Source organism: Macrotis lagotis, chromosome 1 (assembly GCF_037893015.1).
Source record: "Macrotis lagotis isolate mMagLag1 chromosome 1, bilby.v1.9.chrom.fasta, whole genome shotgun sequence".
Lineage (NCBI taxonomy): Eukaryota > Metazoa > Chordata > Mammalia > Peramelemorphia > Peramelidae > Macrotis > Macrotis lagotis.
Window position 1 is genome coordinate 63,431,875 of NC_133658.1, and position 19,459 is coordinate 63,451,333.

General features: G+C 52.4%; 2 protein-coding genes across 3 annotated transcripts; both read right to left on the reverse strand.

Annotated features, from left to right (window-relative positions):
* On the reverse strand, positions 1-10,049 carry ELMO3 (engulfment and cell motility 3). Of its 2 annotated transcripts, XM_074202555.1 has the most exons (21): positions 9,966-10,049; positions 9,268-9,366; positions 8,909-8,949; positions 8,737-8,809; positions 8,319-8,369; positions 7,985-8,154; positions 5,384-5,483; positions 5,083-5,234; positions 4,884-4,962; positions 4,535-4,585; positions 3,720-3,842; positions 3,476-3,607; positions 3,285-3,386; positions 2,979-3,087; positions 2,549-2,685; positions 2,284-2,447; positions 1,358-1,470; positions 1,136-1,240; positions 896-978; positions 422-508; positions 1-294 (listed from the first exon to the last, which is right to left on the reverse strand). In XM_074202555.1, the coding sequence occupies exons 2-21, from the start codon at positions 9,343-9,345 to the stop codon at positions 82-84; spliced, it is 2,163 nt and encodes a 720-aa protein (XP_074058656.1). In that variant the 5' UTR covers positions 9,346-9,366; positions 9,966-10,049; the 3' UTR covers positions 1-81. The 2 variants fall into 2 exon arrangements, with proteins under 2 accessions (XP_074058656.1, XP_074058667.1); XM_074202566.1 differs by lacking the exons at positions 5,083-5,234; positions 5,384-5,483.
* Positions 10,050-10,303: 254 nt separating this feature from the next.
* E2F4 (E2F transcription factor 4) lies at positions 10,304-19,217 on the reverse strand. Its single transcript, XM_074202618.1, has 10 exons — positions 18,996-19,217; positions 18,652-18,761; positions 18,385-18,546; positions 17,212-17,255; positions 15,270-15,331; positions 14,712-14,994; positions 13,414-13,599; positions 12,152-12,199; positions 11,480-11,524; positions 10,304-11,347 (listed from the first exon to the last, which is right to left on the reverse strand). The coding sequence occupies exons 1-10, from the start codon at positions 19,134-19,136 to the stop codon at positions 11,232-11,234; spliced, it is 1,197 nt and encodes a 398-aa protein (XP_074058719.1). The 5' UTR covers positions 19,137-19,217; the 3' UTR covers positions 10,304-11,231.
* Positions 19,218-19,459: the final 242 nt, after the last annotated feature.

Consider the following 19,459-nt stretch of genomic DNA (forward strand, 5'->3'; position numbering starts at 1 on the left):
AGCCTAGGGGAGCCCCATTCCCTTCCCTGAGAATGATTTGAAGGAGGAAGCCCTCCCCTCCCCAAGCCTTTGACCCCAGCCTTAAGGCTCAGCAATGTTGCAGTCATAGCAGAAGTTGTAGTTAGTGGGTGGGGGTGGCACAGGGGGCGGCTGGTCAGGGATGGGCACATTCTCCAGCTCCAGTAGCCGCAGCTTAGTCTCCATAGCCAGCAGCAGCTCCAACTCCATCCGTGTCTGCTCACTGCCCATGGTCCCACCCAGTAAGGCGCTCAGTCCATCGGTCCACAGGTAGAACTAAAGAACAGGCCACAGTGATTCATCCCTTCAGATAGAGAGCTGAGCTCTCCATCCTCCTTCCCTCCTAACTCCCTCCCTGGGCCTCCCCTCTGCCATGCCAGACTGACCCTGCCTGGGCACTTACCTCCCGTTTAGAGGGGGCAATGAAATTGAGATAGGCCTCTTCTTCCCCAGCATCATAGCTGACTGAGAAGGCAAGTTCACAGATGTCCTGAAGAGAAGAGGACAACAGTGAGGAGGGAATGGGCTAGACACAGGAGAGGAATTATACGGCCACTTGTCTCTTGCTCTGAGGTAGCCAGAGCTGCTTTTCTCCCAGCAGCCCTGTGAGGCAGGCAGGGCTTTTTATAGAGGATGATACTGAAGGTCAGAGTGGACCATAGAACTGGAGCTTGCCCTCAAGCCCAGCCATCTCACTATGCTACAAGGCTGCCTCTGTGGCAGGTCAAAGTTCATGCAACACATTCTACCACAGTCCTGGTTGAGAAGGAATGTAAGGATCCAGATAATGAGGACAGGTTCCGGGGGGTGGGGGGGGAAGAGAGAAAGCACCCCAAGGCCAGTGCCTTGAATCCAGAGGTGCCTCCTGAGCCCTTACCTTATTCTGTTTCCCAGAGCCTTTCTCCCGTACGTGAGGACAGTCCTTGCCCAGCAGTAGTGTCCTCAGATCAGCCACAGGGACTGTAGGGAGGAGGGATTGGAGTGGTTATCCCAGATCATCCTGGAAGGGGAAGGGGAGGCTGGAGAGAATTGGGGGCCATAGCTTCTTGGGATCCCACCCCTGAGAGGGGCAGTCCCATGGAGATCCCTCCTGCAGTGTCATGGGGAACCCTCATACGCTTGTCAGGCAGGCTCTCTGGAGAGGGGGGGGCGCCTCCTTCCTCCACATCCCCATATTGCAGCATCTTGTGGTTAGGGGACAAACAGCAGAACCAGGCCTTGTCTGTGGAATAGGGAGAAGAGTGGGGAGAGGGAGAAACTTAGGATCCAGGACCTCTTCCACAGGTTAAGCTTGGGCCCTTCCTCCCCTCACAGGGACCCCCAGCTTTTATCCACTGACCCTGTCGCCGGCGGCTGCTAATCTTTCGGAAAAGTGTCCCCTCACAAAGCCGAAGCAGCCTCTGTTGTTGGATCAGTCCCAAGAGTTCTGGCTTCAGCCTCTCACGAAGCTCCCTGTAGTCAGAGGAGGCACAGACATGACAAAGGGGATGACGAACAGGGAGCTGACTGCTTACAGAGGACAGGCTACAGCAAGGATCCTAACCTGAGGTCCAAAGGACCCCACACATACACAAAGTATCAGTGGAAAGATTCAGGGTGATTGCAAATTTGGACAGAAAAAAGTAATACAAAGACCAAAGACTACCTTTCCTTCACTTGTTTAAACATGGAATACTGAAAAGGGGTCCCTTGGGCCTGCAGGAAAGACTGTCAGCCTTCAGCACCCTCTAAGTGGGATCAGGGGGGAACCAAAGACTCCCAAACCACTAGCAATGACTCTGGACATTTGTTTCTTCTAAAAACAGAGGATCCTAATCTGTTCATTTTCCTGGTGATGAAGAAGGTGCTTGGAGAACCTTGACATGAGATCTGGATTTAAATCCTGCCTCAGTCATTTACTAAGTAGTCAACTACTTTTCACATGTCCTGCTATGCCAGAGGGCCAGCCTCAGGATTACAGTCAAATCCAGTCCTTCACCTCTACTGGCTGAGTGACCCTAGGCATGGCACTGCCTCTCACACATCCAGACCCCCCCAAGGAACCCCTAATACATGAAAGTCCTTATCCCCAGGCCTCAAATGTCCTTATCTCTACAAAGGGGGGTGGTGGTACAAGATGACTTCGATGATTCCCCTCAATTCTAAACCCTATGAATTGTGAGATGTGAGTTCTCTTTTAAGGGTGGGCAGCAGAGACAGAGACTGGAGGTGAGGGGGAGGCCCAGAGCCCTACTCATCACCCACCCCTTCCCTCAAGGGGCTCACAGGATGGGTTGGGCCATAGTGCCCTCCTGGTGCATTCTCTCTGTCTGCCGGAGCTTTAACACCTCGCTGTAGCTGAGGGTGTTCACCTTGGTCCTAAACAGCTCTAGAGAAGTTGGCTTCAGCGCCAGGGTTCGAGTCAGTTGTTCCCGAACCACCTGCATGACCTGGGAATGAATCTCCCTTCAGTATCCCCATGTTCTCTGATCCCAGTGGCCTCCCATCTCCCAGACACTTCCTCCAGACATCAGCTTGCGGATCTCCTTACTTTATCAAAGTCTTCCTGGGTGGCCCGCATCTCCTTCCATGTCTTATTGAGCAACTGAATGCACACACAGAAGAGCTCCTGGAAACTGTTGTCTTGCCCAAAGAACATTGGAGAGAAGTCCTGGGCAGTCTCAGAGACTTGGAGGGTAGGGAGGAAGGGAAAAAGAGCTCAATAAGATCACTTCCTTAATGGCCCTTAGACCTCCCCTGACCTCCAGCTCCATCTAGGATGCCTACAGGGCCTTTCACCATGATCACCCAACCCTAAGCTGACCTGAAACCCCTTCCTCAGGTCCAGAGGGTTATATATATACTGTGATGGGGAGAGAGTATAGAAGGGGAAACACTGGAAGATGAGGCACAAATGGTAAGCAGAGCTAAGAACACTTCCCACCTCCCACCCCCATATTCTGTGGGCAATGCAAACTCACAAGGTTCCCCAATGTGCAACAGCTCACACAGCAACAGAGTGAGCTGAATACTGCTCCGGGCGAAGGGACATTCGTGTTTGTCCTCTCTGCTGCTGTTCTCCAGCACAAACTGGTGGGGAGGGGACCAGGGGAAGAAAGGGAGCTTCAGCTAACACCCCAGGAGAGGACCAAGGCTCAGGGTTCGAGGGGAATTGGAACACGGAACTGAGATATAGGATTACAGAATGGAAGGACATGATGGATAAGGGAATAAGAAGGGCAAGTGGATGGGGCAGAGAAAGGAAGGGAGGACTTGTAGTCACTAACCCGGCTGTAGGCACTGGGTGCATGGCTTGAAAAGTAGAGCATGTTCTCAAGGGCCAGCAGCCCTGGTGGGGCTTTCTCCAGGTCCTGGGCAGGGTTGCTGTTCTAGATCAGGAAAAGGGACAGAGATACCCCAATGGGAGGAGGAATCCAGACAACCAAGAGCAAAGATCAGGAACTGGGGGCTCACTCACAGAGAAACCGAGTTTTCGGAACTCCCGAGCACAAAGGGATCGGCGACGGTCAGCACTCAGACTGCTGGCCTGAGCCTCCCCATCCAACTCAAAGGCCGCTTGGCGTAAGGCTTGCAGCTGTTCCCGCTGCTCCTAAGGACAGGAGGAGAAAGAAGTCACCCCTGCTCCCCTGCTCCTATCACCAATGAAAAGGGCAAACCCCCCTTGGGTAAGTTATATTGCCAGTCTCTATAGATGTCCATACCTGGTTATAAGGGTCCAGTGGTGTACGCATCCGGGGCTCTAGAATCCCCAGCATGAGTGCCTGTAGTACATAGAGATGATGCGCCATCTCATCCCCAAGGGGTGTTGGGCTGTGAATAATGTTCTGGAGAGAAAAAGAGAAAACAGAAACTTTAGCCCTGCTCTTCTGGTTGTGAACCACAGGGTAAGAGGGGGAAGGGAGGGAACAAGTGTTTAGACAGTGCCTAATATGGTCAAGCCTTATAATTATTTTCTCATTTGATCCACAAAACAACCCTGGGAGGTAGGTATTAATATCCCCATTTTACAGGTGAGGAAACTTGCCCAGTCACACAGATAATATATGTCTGGGGCTGGATTTAAACTCAGGTCTTCCTGACTCCTGGACTGATACTTTATCCACTAGCCGATTCAAGAGGAAAAAAAAACAAGGTCATCTTGGGTGTTGTTTTATGCCAATATTGGTCAATCACTTGTCCACAGGAAGGATGGACCCCCACCCCCACCTCACCCCCAGAATCTCTGTCCTGATTATACCACCAGCTGTGGGACTTTGGAGGTCACAACTTCAACTCTTATAAAACTGGGTGTTCACACTCTTAGATCCCTTCCGACTCTTAAGCAAACAATTCCCAGAGAAGGCAGCATGTAATAATAGCAGGAAGCACCCTGGTTGTGGGGTCAGTGGGGCTGGGTTTGAATTTGCTGCCATAAAATGTCGGTCTCAGTTTCATCACAAAAAATGGTGGGGTTTGAACAAGATAATCTCTAAAAACCATTTCAGCTCTTCAAGCCAGGGTGCCACCCAGCCCTCACCTTGTAAATGAATTGGCGAAGGTTCCTCCGCCATAAGTAATCCAGCATGGTCTAGAAGGGGAAAAGAAAACCAGAAAAAAAATACATGGACTCCATGTATGCTTCCCCTGATTCTGCTCCCTGGCTCTCTCTGGATCCTTAAGTACCCTTAGTCCCCCACTGTTTTGGGTTTTTTTAAGGTTTTTTGCAAGGCAAACGGGGTTAAGTGGCTTGCCCAAGGCCACATGACTAGGTAATTATTAAGTATCTGAGACCAGATTTGAACCCAGGTACTCCTGACTCCAGGGCCGGTGCTTTATCCACTGCGCCACCTTAGCCACCCCTTCATCCCCAACTGTTTTGCCCTCACCTGTCGATCAGTAAAGTTGGCATTCTGCAACAGAGCAGTAAGCAAAGCCATGGCTTTGGTCTGCAAAGGCTGGTTTGGCCTGACAGTGGAAGAAATCAAGGAAGGTGTCAATCAGAATCTAAACCCCAGAGCTGCTCTCCCTGCAAGTCCCTGCTCCTAGACCCCAATTGACTTTTAGAGCCCCAGATCAGACTCTTACACCTGAAGATGCACCAGAAGCCTATCCAAGGGCACCTCCTGCTTTACCAGCTGGCCTAGGAGTGGACTGCTGAGGGCCAGGCTCTCCAACAAGCCAAGAGCCAGCTGAGGCACTGAGGCATCCATCAGGTTCATGTTTACATAAGACACCACCTGGGAGAAGGGGAAAGGAGGGAGAAGAACAGCTCCTCCAGCTGAGCCGCCAGATCTCCTTAGCCGCCTACCCATTACACATATGTAAGTGAATAAGTCCATCATGCAGCCCGTCCCTCCCTTGATCCTAGCCTTCTCTGTGTCCCCACCTTCTTGACAAAGTTGATACTGAGAGTTTCCCAGGACACCACGCCATGCTCCATGAGTTCAGAGAAGGCCCTCAGTCCATGGGCCAGGACCTCACCTAGGCTAGGGGGGGAAAAAATCATGGAAAGTTACAGGGGTCTTCTTCAGACCCCTCATTTTACAAATCAGAAAACGAGGCCCAGACGTGACATCCCCAAATCATATAGCTAATGCAATAGCTGGGGTTTCAACCCAGCTTCTCTGACTCAAAATCCAGGGGTCTTTCCACTAAACCCTTAGTGCCTTCTTGGTTTGTTCAACTGAAAAGAGGAAGATCAGAGAAAGAAAAAAATCTCTGTTTCAAGTGGATGGACAACAGTGAGTAGGGTAGAACTATTCATCCCTTATTTGACTGTGGCTTGTTCCTCTGAGAATGACCTTTGGATCACAAAGGAGAAAATGAAAATGGCTAATAGGAACCCCAGATAAGCAGGGCCATAGATTAGTAAAGGAACACAAAGCTGCTCTTAGTGAGGCCCAGATGAACAAGGGGTATCATCGGACTGAAAAGGGGTGAACATGCTAATGTTCTAAAAGGGAATGAGAGTGGAGTCCACATACGAAGAAGCTCCATGAACTTGTCTTCAATTTCTAGCAAAATTCAAAAAGTTATGAGAAGAAGGGAGGGCTTGTTCCTGACCTTTGTGACTGGTCACAAAGAGCCAGCTTGACTTCATCAAAAACAGGTCTTTCCAGATATATCTTTTTTTTTTTGACAGGGTTAATTAAATCAGAGGAATAACTTCAGATGTAGTTTTAGCTAAGCACTTGACAAGGTTTCTCCTGGTATTCTAGGTGAAAGAGGGTCTCAGGGGCCAGACAACAGTACAGCCAGGGGCAACAGTACAGAATTTGGGGACTAGCAAGCCACAAAATTGCTCTTTAGTGGTCTGATAACCCCTTAGAAAGAGGTCTCCAGTGGAGTTCCACAGGAATCTAGTCTCATTTGTCATCTTTATCAGTGCAACTTGGATAAAATGTCAGAAATGGTATCCTTTCAAATCTTGAGGTAATACAAAGCTGGGAGGGTGGCTAACATGTTCTAATCACTGTGCAACCAAGCTACCTCAGTGTAAGAAAAACATTTAAAGGAATAAATGCTGAAAGGCAGTGAAATAGATGGAAGACTGATCTAGGAATCAGAAAGACCTGAATGCAACTGGGTGGTTACATATGCAAGTCACTCAACCTTGAATGTCCCAGGAAAATCTCTAAGACTATTAAATCAGAGATGAGTTGACAAAGCATGCATCCATGGGAAGGTGTTTCTTACGACGAGGATATCATAGACCCAGGCCAGACTAAAAAGTGTCAACTCTTACACATAGTTTCAACAACAACAACAACTTGGAAAAAGGCTAGAAGAGGGGATCTCAATGATGAAATAACAGTTCATGTGAAAAAGATCTGAGAAGACAAAACTCTTGGGATTTTAGATAGCATTAGAGGGGCGCACCCCATTGAATGGCCATTGAATGATTCAACTATAGCACGTGAATGCAGAGAAGGATGGGAAGATTTCTATGAACTGATGAAATGGAGTAAACAGTACTAGAGAAACGATACAAATAATGAGCACAAAAATACAAACGAGAGAACAACCAAAAAAAAACCCTAACCAAAAAAATCCAACAAAACCAAATGCTGTGTAATTCTAATAACCAAGCTTGGCCCCAAAGACAACACAAGAAAATTCATCTCCCTTCCTCCTTTGCAGAGGTGGTGAACAACCGTGCATGGGACATTGCCCATATTCTCAAACTCAGCATTGGGGTTTTTAATTCTCTTTTTAAAAATTCTTCCTTACATAGGATGGCTCTAGAGTGGAAGTTGGGGAATGAGAAAGAGAACCTATTCCAAAACTAAGGTGATGTAAAAATAAAAGGTATCAAGAAAACATTGTTTAAGATAGGCAGTCTGCCTAGGATTTAGGAAGGTATGAGTCCTGTGTATTCTGCCCTGATCAATCACTTCTGGGGTTTTGTTTCTAGATATGAGGAAAGCCCTTGATTTGATAAACTGGACAGTGTCCAGAGGAGAAGGGCCTCATGCTTAAAGAAGTTTCAATTGAAGGATCTGAGAATGTCTAGGTTAAGGAAGAAAAGCATTAAGGGAACGCAATGACAGTTTTCAAGGATGTATGGATTTGGAGAGAGATCCAGCTCCTTGCTACTGACACCAAAAAGCAAAAATAAGAGCAATGAGTGGGAGTTGTGAAGTTCTAGATTTAAGGCTTGACATAAGGAAAAGCTGCTTAACAATTAGGAAAAAGAACCCCAAGTGGAATGAGCTGCCTTAGGAGGGCATTTTTCAGAGGAAGAAACTGAGGTCCAGAGAGAAAAAAAAATTCTCAGTCACTCAACAACTGAATGGCAGAGGCGGGTCCAGTTCTCCTGACCGCCAGATGAAGCATTCTTTCTAATCTTACAAACTCACAAAGTATGACAGGAATCTATGGATCTTCTCCATTTTCTTTGAAGGAGAAACTTAAGAAAGGGGAAGTGATTGAGTAAGGGCTGAGATGCCCAGGACTCCCCTCCCTGCATGCCCTCTCCAGCACTCACTCATCTCCATCCTCGATGATGGCTCCTAGGCGCTGAAGTCCATCTCGGTTAATAACTTCTCCGGCAAAGGTCAGATCTGGAGCCAGTAGTGCCAGGCGGCTGAGAGCTTCCCGCTTCACTTCCCGGTTTCCACTCTGCAGGGCATTCAGAAGTCTTTCTGCCTCTTGGTCCTATGGGGGCGGGAAGATGAGGGTAGGAGGATGTCTGACTTGGAGAGATGGGGGACCATCCAACTAAGAAACCCGAGGGAAATTCCAGGCCTTAAGAGTTAGGTTGGTACAGAGATGAAGAGAGACAGGCGCTTGGACTGCAGATGGGAATAGGGTATCAGTACCGGAGCAATGCCAAGGGAAAGGATGCTGCCGTTCTTGATCTCTGAGCGGTTCTGGAAGAGAGAAAAAAGGAGAAAGGTTGAAATGACTGAAGCAGCAACAAGTCAGATGTCCGAGGAGTCATCCATTAGTGAATGGGTCAGTGACCAGGGCAATGAGGAGTTTGTGAAGTGGTCAGTGTGGGGAGGGGGCTCAATCAAGGGGTTCAATGAGGTTCAATGGTCAATGAGGTCAGTGAAGGAGGAACTAGTGGGTGAGTCAGGGCTGAAATGAGGAAAGCAGCTGTGAGTCAAAGGACGGTTGTTATTGAAGGGCATCCATAAAGTCCATAGCTGAGTCAGGGGCGCTGGGGAGATGAGCAGCCCCGGGAGCCCAACAGGGGCTGCTCAGTGGGGTGTCGGGTAGGAAGGTGGTGCTCACACTCTCTGTGATATACTTCCGATGACCATCGGCGTACTGCAAAGCGTAGTGTTCGGGCTCGGTCAGGTTCCAGCTGCGGGGCGGGAGCTGCCTTAGCCTCCGTTCGTGCCCCTCCCACGCCCCCCCTCCCCTCCCACCCGAGTGCACCCCAACAAGAGGCGGAGGAACTCACGCGGTGCAGACCTCCTTCAGCACTGCCGCCAGGGGCTTGGCCTGCAGGGAGCAGGGGAGCAGTGGGTCACCCACCCCGGCCTCCGGGGGCGGGGGGATCAGTGGTCAGCCCCCCCGGAACAGCAGGGTTTGGGCACAATAGAAGGGCCCGGCTAAGGGATCGGGGACGTAGGGGCTGGGGCACCCTGAGCCGCTCTGGGCCTCAGTGGGCTTCTCTGTAAAATCGGGGGCTCCCCCGGGGTGGTTTCCAAGGTGGCTTCCGGCAGCCAGCCCCAGGACTCATGGCCCGGGAGTGCCAGGGGTGGGCGCGCCCAGGCTGGGGCGGGCCCGCGCCCGGGGTCAGGTGTGGGCTGGGGTTACCTGGTCCAGCTGGATCAGCTGGGGGATGGCCCCTGGCATCTGGATGGCGATCTTGACCACGTTCCTCGGGGGGGCCATGGCCCGCGCCGGCTCAGCCGCCTGCCGGACCGCGGGGGAAGGGTCAGCGCGGGCGGGGCCGGGCGCATTCCTGAGACGCGCCGGGGCAGGTCTGGTGGGCCCCGTCCTGCCCGCCCCGCCCCGGCCCGGCCCGGCCCGCGCGGGCCCAGGTGGGAGGCGCGGATCCCGCCGGGCCCCCGCACTCACCCGGCCCGGCCCGGCCCCGGCCCCGGCCCCGACCCGGCCCGCGCGGGCCCAGGTGGGAGGCGCGGATCCCGCCGGGCCCCCGCACTCCCGCCCCGACCCGGCCCGCGCGGGCCCAGGTGGGAGGCGCGGATCCCGCCCCGCCCCGGCCCGGCCCGGCCCGACCCCGGCCCCGACCCGGCCCGCGCGGGCCCAGGTGGGAGGCGCGGATCCCGGCCCGGCCCGGCCCGCGCGGGCCCAGGTGGGAGGCGCGGATCCTGCCCCGCCCCGGCCCGGCCCGACCCCGGCCCCGACCCGGCCCGCGCGGGCCCAGGTGGGAGGCGCGGATCCCGCCCCGCCCCGGCCCGGCCCGGCCCGGCCCGGCCCGGCCCCGGCCCCGACCCGGCCCGCGCGGGACCAGGTGGGAGGCGCGGATCCCGCCGGGCCCCCGCACTCACCCGGCCCGGCCGCCCGCCGCGACTCCCGGACGCCGCGTCCTTCCCCGGGGAGCGCCCGTAGTTCCGGGTTGGAGTCCCGGGGGTGGGACGCGCCGGGTGCGGGAGAGCTCCTGGGCTGGGCCGGCCAGCCCCGCCCCGCGCCCTCCAGTCACGGCGAGGCTGGAGCCCGGGCCAGCCAGGTGAGAAGGGAGCAGCCAGGGCCAGGCGGAGCACAAGGCACCAGCAAGCAAGCTCGTTCTCGGGGTGGGGGGATGGACCCCCTCCGCGGGCACAATTCCGGGGCCTCCCTTTCCCAGGAGGGGGCTGCCCTAGGTGCTGAAATGACGGCGGGCGCGGGGCAGCCTTAGGCACGGTTTTTATTCATTCAGACACTGTACAAATATTACAGGCAATCTCCTTACACTGCAAAAAGTATAAAAATAATCTTTATATAGGAATCTGTTCATTCCTGTAAATCTCTCTAAATCTCTTTTCCAACATCTACCTGGAGGCCAGGGATGGTACTTCTAGATGAGGCAGGGGCCTCCTCCTCCCAGCCCTGGGCTAGGCTCACACTGGGCCTCTCATTAACCTATCTGGAGCAGCAAGCAGGACACACGGGGGCAGGGGCATGGTCTTGGCAAGGGGCCGGTCGCATTCCTGCTCCATTCACAGAGAACGTGGCTTGGCTTCCCTTCTCCCCTCCACAAGTTTGCAGGACTCTTGACAGACTCCAGATGAGCCTGGTTCAATACTCAGGAAATTGGTTTGTCTGTATGGTTTTGCTTTTTCACACATGGGCATGTGTCCTCATCCTGGCCCTGGGCTTGGCCTTTTGGGCCTCGGGAGGGAGGAGCACGGGCATTGACTGGGAGGGAGATCAGGAGTAGGGTCTCATAGCCTTGGGGATAGGAACTAAGGTTGCGGTATCACAGGGGCAGCAGAGCCCGAGCTCTAAGATGTCTGGACACAAAAGGGAATATATGGGATTTCTGGCCCTAGGGAGAGACACATGACAAATGCTCTGGCTACCTGTTGCCAGAAGATAAACATCTTGGGGGGGGGGGGCAGACTGAAGAAAAGATGGATAAACTGGTCAGTGGAAGGGATAAGAAATCTGACCCTAATTGTGCCATTTGGAAAGGAGGGGATTGAAGGAGTCTGGTGGCTGGTCAGTCTGTATCCAGAGGAATCCTGAAGATGGTACACATGGGGGAAGAAGGAGGGACCAAAGCAACCCCAAGTCAAACAGTCTTGTCTGCACACGGCCCAGGGGCAGCCGCAGAGTCAGAGGTTGAGGACTGGCACATCAAAGAGGTCACAGACGCCTTCACTTTCATCCAGGTTGTAGATGTAGTCATGATCTCCAGGGGGAGGAGAGAGGCGGAGCAGAGGGGCAAACACTGTGGAGGAGAAAGCAGCTCAGGCCTGGCCTCTGGGCCAGCCAACACAGATGTTCTTGGATGATTGGTTAGAGTTGTGCCCCCTATCCCCCTCCACCAGGCTACCCCCCCATCCCCCCCCAAGCTACCCACCTTCTGAGGACATCAACTCCTCCAGCAGCCCGGAATTCATGCATTCTGGAAAGGAAAAGGCCATTTGGTATACACTCCTGCTCCCACTTCTGAAGTCTTATTGGGAGCCACAGGAAAAAACAGGAGGGTGATTGGGATAGGGCAAACAGGGACAAAGGGGTTCCTCTCCCTAGGGCCCTCTGAGTCACACAATACCCACTTGGTCCCTGTTCTGTTAGACAACTGCCTGGAAATGCTGTTAGTGCCAGACAGGTTCAATTTCTCCCTGAGCCAACAAGCTTAGGGAGATGAAGTGTAGGGAGCAAAGTCTGGGCCCAGGCCTCAACATCAAGGAGGCAGTTCTGGAAATCTTCCTGGGTCTGCTACCCTCAGTCTAACTGAGATGCCTTTCCCACCTCATAGATTCTAGGCCACTTAAGAACTTGAAAGGTTAGCACCAGAGGGCCAGAGAATCACAGACTTTGAGCTCAAAGGGACCTTAACTCTTTAAAATGAGGCCAAGAGAGAGTCAATGACCTGACTAGGGTCACCCAGAGAGGCTAAAGCAGGATTTAAACCCCAGTTCTTCCTGTGTCCACCCACTCCACCATTCAGCCTCAGCAGGGGAGACAGAGAAAGAAAGGCAACATTCCTAAAGAGGGACAATCGAGTCTCAGTGGGGTGGGACCCTACCTCTGGTTGGATCAAACATTTCCGACAGCTCTTTGGGAAGTTCCAGTACTGAAACAGAAACAGAGTCAGGCCCTTCACAGCCGCCTCCCTTCATGCTCTGGCACCACTACCACCCAGCAACCTCTAGGCCTGGGGTTTTCTGTTCAGTCCCCCTCCAAAACCTTTCCCCAAGTCATGTTATTGCTGATGGGTCTCAAAGCCACCTTCAGCAAACAGCCATCAAAGGGGCCACATCAATTCAAGTCAGTCCAATGCCAGCCAAGTTGGCCTGAGCCCCAGTTCTGCCCACTCCTTGTTCTCATTTCTTTCTCCAGTCTGGCTCTCACCAGGACAGCTGGTGGGGGTGGAGGAAAGAGAATCCTATCTCCTTTCTCCTCAATGCCTGCACAGGTTTCCTCACATACTTCCCTATGTCTGGAATCCCCTTCCTGCTGAATTCCTCCCGTCCTTTTTCTCCAACTTCCTTTGTCACCACCTCCAGGAAGTCCCAGAAGGGATGTACTTGGTTTGGATCTCACACAGCATTCTGGTCCTCACTCCTCTATCAGGGTGTCCTGGGCCACACCCCTACCTGGTCTGTGAGCTCTCTAAAGGCAGTGACCAGTCTTCCAGAGCCTTATTATGAGTACAACACAGGGATGGGCCTGGACTCAAATGTGGTTCTGAGTCTACACTGCCTCACAGTCCCAGCTGAGCAAGTCACCAAACCTGTTTCCTCATCTATAAAAATGAGAAGGTAAACTTCTCTTCCTGTTGATATTATTGGGGTAGCTTAGTGAATTAAAGGAGGAAATGATGGAAAATGCAAACTGTCACCCAATGGGAAGCAGGATGGTCATTCCTGTGACTGGCCCAGAGTTGCCAAGGACCTATCTTCCAGTCTGAGGCTTGACTTCTCAGAGGACCCCCAAATGCCCAAAGAAGACTAGCTTTCTAGGACCCTTGGAAAATTTCCCCCCTTGTGGCCTGTGCCACCAGGAGGAAGGGTTCTGTGGAATTTACATAGGGTAAGAACCAAAGAAAGACAAAATTCCAGGAACAAGAAGAGTACTGTGGACACCAGGCAATCTGAGTTCTAATCTTGGTTCTGCTACAATTCAGTCATTTCACTCAACGGTCTTGTTTACTTTTCTGTAAAAGGAAGGGCCTAGACTAGACCTTCTTGATGTCTCTTTCAGTTCTCCCATACTTCACAAGATTCTGAGAAGCAGGAGGCACAATGAGCAGTCTCTTGTCTTCAACCCAGCTAAGAAAATACTCACTGCCTGTAGGATCCGGCTTGATTGGCTCAAAAGAGGTAGAAGGGTTGGGCAAAATGGAGCTGCTGTCCAAGGAGGCTGAGGACTGGAGTGGCCGGGTGTCCAGGGCAGCAGTGGATGCAGTGCTGAGGGGACTGAGGATACTGGCATCCTTGTTTTCTGTCCCAGGGCCACTGCTGCTTCCTGCAACTATACCCCCAATCCCCACCAATAGAGATTAGGTCAGAGGGTGACATCCTCAAAGCAAGAAGCCCCCCAAAGTCTCTCTTACCAGACTGAGTTAGTCTGTGGCCCCAAAAACGGTAAAGATGAGGGAAATGGGACAACTGAGAATCTAGAAAGAAGCCAAGCCTCAGAGAGTTTGGGCTTAAAAGATACAGCCCTGGAAGATCTTTCATTACTGGTAACAGTTTTCAGGACAAGACAAATATTTAGGTCTCTAAAATCTAAACAATGTCCTGAATCTTAACATGAATACCACTAGGGTAAGCATAAAGGGTTCTGAAATTCAGCAGCACAAGTAATAATTCCCACCGGAAGAGGCCATTTGAGGAGCCTGGAGGCAATAATCCCCAAACATGAGTGGAGGCACTGTGCCAGGAAGGCCAGGATGGATAACCTGGAGAACTTGAGAGGCTTTACCTAGTTTAGAAAGCTGAGGGCATAAGTCCTGTCTGAATATCTGCACAATTGGCCAAGAAGGGTCAGGCTTATTCAATATGCTGGAATCACCAGGGCCACAGGAGTAGAAGATTTAGAAGAAAAAATCTCTAACCCTCAGAGACAGCCCAGAGTATAATGGGCTGCTTCATCAGATCACATAGTGATCTGATCACCAAAATACTGCAAGTTTTCTCCAGTCTCAGGGGAGCTGGAAAGCATAAGTTCTCAACCAAGATTGTGTGAATCTGTATGTTTGTTGTTGTTTTTAATATTTTGCTAACATATAATTGGGAGAAAAATAAAATATGTATTTTAAAAAATATTTTGCTAACAATTTCAATCTAAGTGGTTTCCTTGGTAATCCTACATGTCTTATTTTATGCTCTAAAATAAAGATTCTGATGATGAGACCTTTGGTCTTCCCTAGACTACCTCCAAAGAAATTCAAGACATATACAAAAAGGCTTAGATCCCCTACTGTCATGGAGACTTTTCTGCCCAGAGTTAAGAGGCTGGACCGAAGATTTAGTACCTAATACAATCAGAGAGGTTCCATGTCTCCTTGATCTTATCTTCCATTCCTCTGTCCTGTCTAACCTAGAACAGGTTCCTTCCTCCCTCCCTCCAGTCCCTCTCACCTGGGCTGGCTTCTGGCTGCCCAATGCCATTCTGGTCCTGGGTACTGGTCGGAGTGGAAGGGCGAGGGCTGCTAGGGATTGAGGTCTCCTGGTGCTGAGAGGGTACTGGTCTCGGCTGTGGAGGGGAAGGAATGGCTGCCTGGCACTGAAGGAGATCCTCGGGCGGAGGCACAGGGACCACCACAGGGGGAGAACTCCATGCGTCCTTGTTCACCAGCAGCACATCGATGGGGCCACTTGTACTCCTCAAGTGGATCTGATACTTCTTCTGCCCATTTAGACCCTAGGGAGCCAAAGAATTTGGCTCAGAGGTGACAGCAAGGGCGACTGGAGAGAAGAGCCTGGCCAAGAGGAGAGGCTCTGCCTCATGGGCTCAAAGCTCAAGGACCCCCTTTCAGCCAGCCCCCGGTATCCTCACTCCACTTCTGCTGCTGGATCACCAGTTCTTGCTACGCATGACCTCCCTACTCCACCCACCCCATTCCTGACTTATCAGCTCCAGCAGCTGGAGCTCTTTCTGGCCTATATGCCCTCCTCCTCTCTCCAAAATGCACCCACCTCAGGGACTGGCACTTCCAGACTGGTACCTGATGGAGCCCGAATGGCCAACAGAGTGTCCCCTGGAACACAGATATTAAGTTTGGGTTGAAAGTAAGACCACTGTGTGCAAAGACTGAGGGCAGGAAAAGGGTAAAAACCACAACAGGTAGAATATGGAGGGAGATATGACCACTACACTGCCACCTCACCCCACAAAAATTAGTTCTGGTGTCTTCGGGGGAGGCTGAAACTTCTCAGTCTCTTCAGGGAAAGGGTCCTAACTACCATGAGAAAGAAAAATCCTGAATCAATGAAGGGGGTCTCCCAAGTATGGCACACAAGAGATACATGGTGTTTGTGAACTCTGGTCCTATTTTCCAGAAGTTCCCTTCTGGGTATAAGCTTTCATTCTGTATTGACTGGAACTCAAAATTCAAGACCACCCCGGTCCCCATGGTCTGAGATTAAATTACCTAAAACCCAACCAATCTGGAGCAAGCCAAAGCTAAATGATATACATCAATCTCTAAAATAGCTGTATGTCACCAGTGGCAGAACTCAATTTCTGCCTTAGCCTCTCAAGTATCCAGGACATAGCCAGGATCACCATACAATGAAATTCAAGCCCAGTAGGATCAGGTCACACCAAATCAGAGAGTCAACAGTCTCTCCCAAAACATTTCCCAAGTCTGCAGAGAGGACACCTCTGCACAGAGAAGACTGAACTCATGCTGAGAATAAATGATAGGGAGGCAATTAGAAACAGTTGGCCCCTTTGCTGAGGACTGCTTCCTTATCAAATACTTTAACAAGCCACTCTCCCAGCATTTAAAGTCACAGCCAAGGTCAAGGTCCAACCCCTGGGCCCCAAACCAGCCAAGGCCAAAATGAGAACAGAATTCAACTTTCTCTTTCCCATCTGGCTCACCATCCAACTGTCCCAGCTAAGCTACAGACATCCTCCATGACAGATGGTACCATATAATGAAAACAATAAACTAAGGGTTAAGGGGGCCTGGTTTTAAAACCCTGTACCCCCCATGAAATTGAAATGTGGCCTTAGGCAAATCACTTCCTCAGCTACAGAAATGATGGAGTGTTATACTGGAGTCAGGTACATGTGAGTTCAAATTTGGCCTTGCATACTCACCAGCTGTGTGACCCTGGGCAAGTCACTTAATCTGTCTGCCTCAATTTAGTCCCAAGATTATTTTAAGGATAAAATGAGATATTTTTAAAGTCCGATATAAACAATAGCTATTATCAATATGACTGAAGGAGGCAGGGCTAGATAATGCCCCCTCCAATATCAGGATCTGAGGCCCCTCCTGGCTCTATGTTCTACAATAACTGAAGGGGAGTCACAAGTAGTGTTCCCACTCTGTATCCTGAGTTACAAATGATGGAGACCCACAAACAACAACCTCCATCCAACAGTCAATGCTGCTTAGTCACCCATTACCTGACAGGAGCTCACAGTGACCACCAGTATCAATCATGGAAGAGTGTAAGGTCACTTCACAAAACTAGCTTTCTCCACCCACAACATGACCTTGTTTATAGTTATGTCACAGTCTTCACAAGGACAGCTGGCTGGAAGATCATGAAGTGTCCAATAAATGGGGTCCCCCAGGAACTCAAGGACAACCTCCCAGTTCCTTCCCCTAGGCAGAACAAAGAGGAAGAACTTTCCTTGGGCAAGAGCAGCAGCTTCCACCCCCTCTAGTCACAGCCCTACCACCTCTGCCAGATCACTACATTCTGTACTATAAACCACAAAGTTGCCACAGCTGCCAAGAGGTCAGTCCTCTGCTTTTCACCACATTAATGACCCTTTCCTCCCACACCTGCTTGGGTGAATGGAGGTTAGGGGGTGGGGGGGAAGGGGGGAGTGAGCATTGAGAAAGGGGGCACTCAACCCTCCAGATCTGCTCACTCCCTGCCCAAGGGGACCACTCACCCGTGAAACATTTGCAGATATCCTCATGAGTCACATATGCTAAGGTGCCAGGGGTTAAGGAAAAGAGTCAAAAAGTTTGCCTGGAGGATTAGGCTATGAAAACAAGTTAAAGAGAATGACTATTCCCTCCTTCTAGCTCTGGAGCTCCACATGGTACTGAAAGGAGAGGTTCAGAAATTCTACAACTGAAAGAGCAGCTCAGTGAAGCTGAGATTACAGCTCCCTGCTACAGGCCTTTGCCTCCGATTGAACCCAGACATGGGTCCAGGTCACCTCCCAATGCCTCTCTGAGAAAGAAAGTATTGACAAGTTGAATCCGAATGGGAAGAGGATCTGAGCAGGAGAGACAGTGACAAGAAGCCATCAGAAATGGCCTTAGATCAGGGAGATGTGCTGTCAGAATTAAGCCAGTAACCCAGGGGATGCAACAGATTGAGGAAATGACAGGAAAGGGAACAGTTGGGGGACCAACACTTGAGAGCTAGGGCCAGCCTTGACTGAGGACTTCCTGAAGCATGGCATGAGGGCACATCGTTCTGGAGCCAGGGTCCCAGCTAAACCTTTTGAGTGAATTCCCCTCTCTAGAGCTCGGTTTCTTGAGGAGTAAAAGGGAGATGATACCTATACTACCTTCCTCTCTCTGTGTTGTTGAAGGGAAAACATTTTGTAAACCTGAAAACCCTAGAAAACAGGAAGCATTAGTATTAGTATTGTTATTTTAGTCTACTTTCTTTTTTTAATTATTCTGCTACATTCTATCTTTGTTTGCCAACACCCAAAACCCTACCGGGTGTGGTCTGACTGTATCTCTCTATTTCTGAAGCCAGGCTTGTCTTTCTTGCCCAGCCTAGATAGTTGTCTTCCTAATCCCTGAGCCTGGCAGCCCTGACCTCACTGACCTGGCTGTGAATGCCACTCTAGATACCCACAGCTGTCTGACTTTGGCCAAGGTAGCTCAACTCTCGGGGCTTCAAAATTTTTCCCCGTTGCTAAATGTAGATGATTCTTCTAGTATACCCTCGCAGGCCTGTTTCTTTAAAAAGGCACTCTAAAAACCCTAAAGATCAGTTGCCAAAACGGCAACTACGATTCTGTGTGACCCAGGATTGTGAATGGGGAAAGAGGGGACGGGAAGAAAAGAGGGAGAGGGAGAGGGAGGCCCTGGAAGGATATCAATTGTTCTGCACATCCTCAGTGACGTTCCGGATGCTCTGCTGGACCCACACCTTGTGCTGGTCCAGCTCCTGCTCCCGCTGCTGGAGCTCCTCGATTTCAGCCTTCAGTTCGATGAGCTTGTCCGCTATCTCCCTGGTGTTACATCCAGGTCCCACTCCCCTGTGTGCATCGGGCCCGGGTGGGGGGGTGAGTGAGGCGGCCCCCTTCCAAAGGCTCTGCCTGCACCCCCGGGCCCGCCCCTTCCCCCCGGGGCCCAGCGCTCACTTCCACTGGATGCTGTTCTTGGACTTCTTCTCGATGAGCCCGATGCCTTCCAGGACGTTGGTGATGTCGTAGATCCTCCGCTTCTGCCGGACCGCCAGGGTGTCCGCCGCCTGCAGGGTGCAGAGGGGAGGCGCTTCAGCCGCGGCCCGGGCCCCGCGCCCGGGGGCTCCCCGCCCCCACCCCCGCGGCCGGCGGCCGCACTTCCGCCTTCCAGGCCCCGACCCTCCCGCTACCGCGCATGTTCGAGCCCCGCCGGGGCGCCGGGGCCGCCGGGCCGAGGCGGCGGCGGGCGGGGGGCTGCCCGGCCCGGCCCCGCGCCTCGCCGCCCCGCGCCGGCCCCGCACCAGTTTCAGGTCCAGGACGCCGTCCTTGGCCTCCTGCAGCAGCGACACGAACTTGGTGGTGAGCAGCCCCAGGCTCTTCTCGTGCCGGCTCGGGGTCCCGGGAGGCGGCGGCGGCGGCGCCTGCGGCCCGGACTCCGCCATGGCAGCCTGCCTCCCTCAGCCCAGGCCAGGCCGGCGCCCGCCGCCCGCCGCCGCCACTTCCGCTTCCGCCGCCCCGCGCCCGGCCGGCAGCCGCCGCGGCGCTTCCGCCCCCTGCTTCCGTTTGAGCGCGGGCTCGCGGCGGCGGGGGCGCGCTGCGCGTGCGCGAGGCGTGCGTGCGGGGGCGCGCTCCCCTCCCAGCCGGACAGCCGCAGGATTCCAGGGATCGTGGGGAAAGGCTCCACCTCCACGGCCGGCGAAAGCAAGCCAAGGCGGAGCTCCAGGGGGTCGGGCCGGGGGACACTCCCTGGAGTCGGGAGGACCTG

Excerpts from the sequence above, each read along its gene's own strand:
- E2F4 (XM_074202618.1), bottom strand. The coding sequence starts at position 19,136 with ATGGCGGAGTCCGGGCCGCAGGCGCCGCCGCCGCCGCCTCCCGGGACC. Across the intron at positions 15,332-17,211 it reads TATCTGCAAATGTTTCACGG|GGGACACTCTGTTGGCCATT; the intron begins GTGAGTGGTCCC and ends TCTGTGTTCCAG. Across the intron at positions 12,200-13,413 it reads CAAGCCGGATCCTACAGGCA|TACTGGAACTTCCCAAAGAG; the intron begins GTGAGTATTTTC and ends TTTCTGTTTCAG.
- ELMO3 (XM_074202555.1), bottom strand. The coding sequence starts at position 9,345 with ATGGCCCCCCCGAGGAACGTGGTCAAGATCGCCATCCAGATGCCAGGG. Across the intron at positions 3,387-3,475 it reads TCCGAAAACTCGGTTTCTCT|AACAGCAACCCTGCCCAGGA; the intron begins GTGAGTGAGCCC and ends TTCCTGATCTAG. Across the intron at positions 1,241-1,357 it reads TAGCAGCCGCCGGCGACAGG|ACAAGGCCTGGTTCTGCTGT; the intron begins GTCAGTGGATAA and ends CCTATTCCACAG.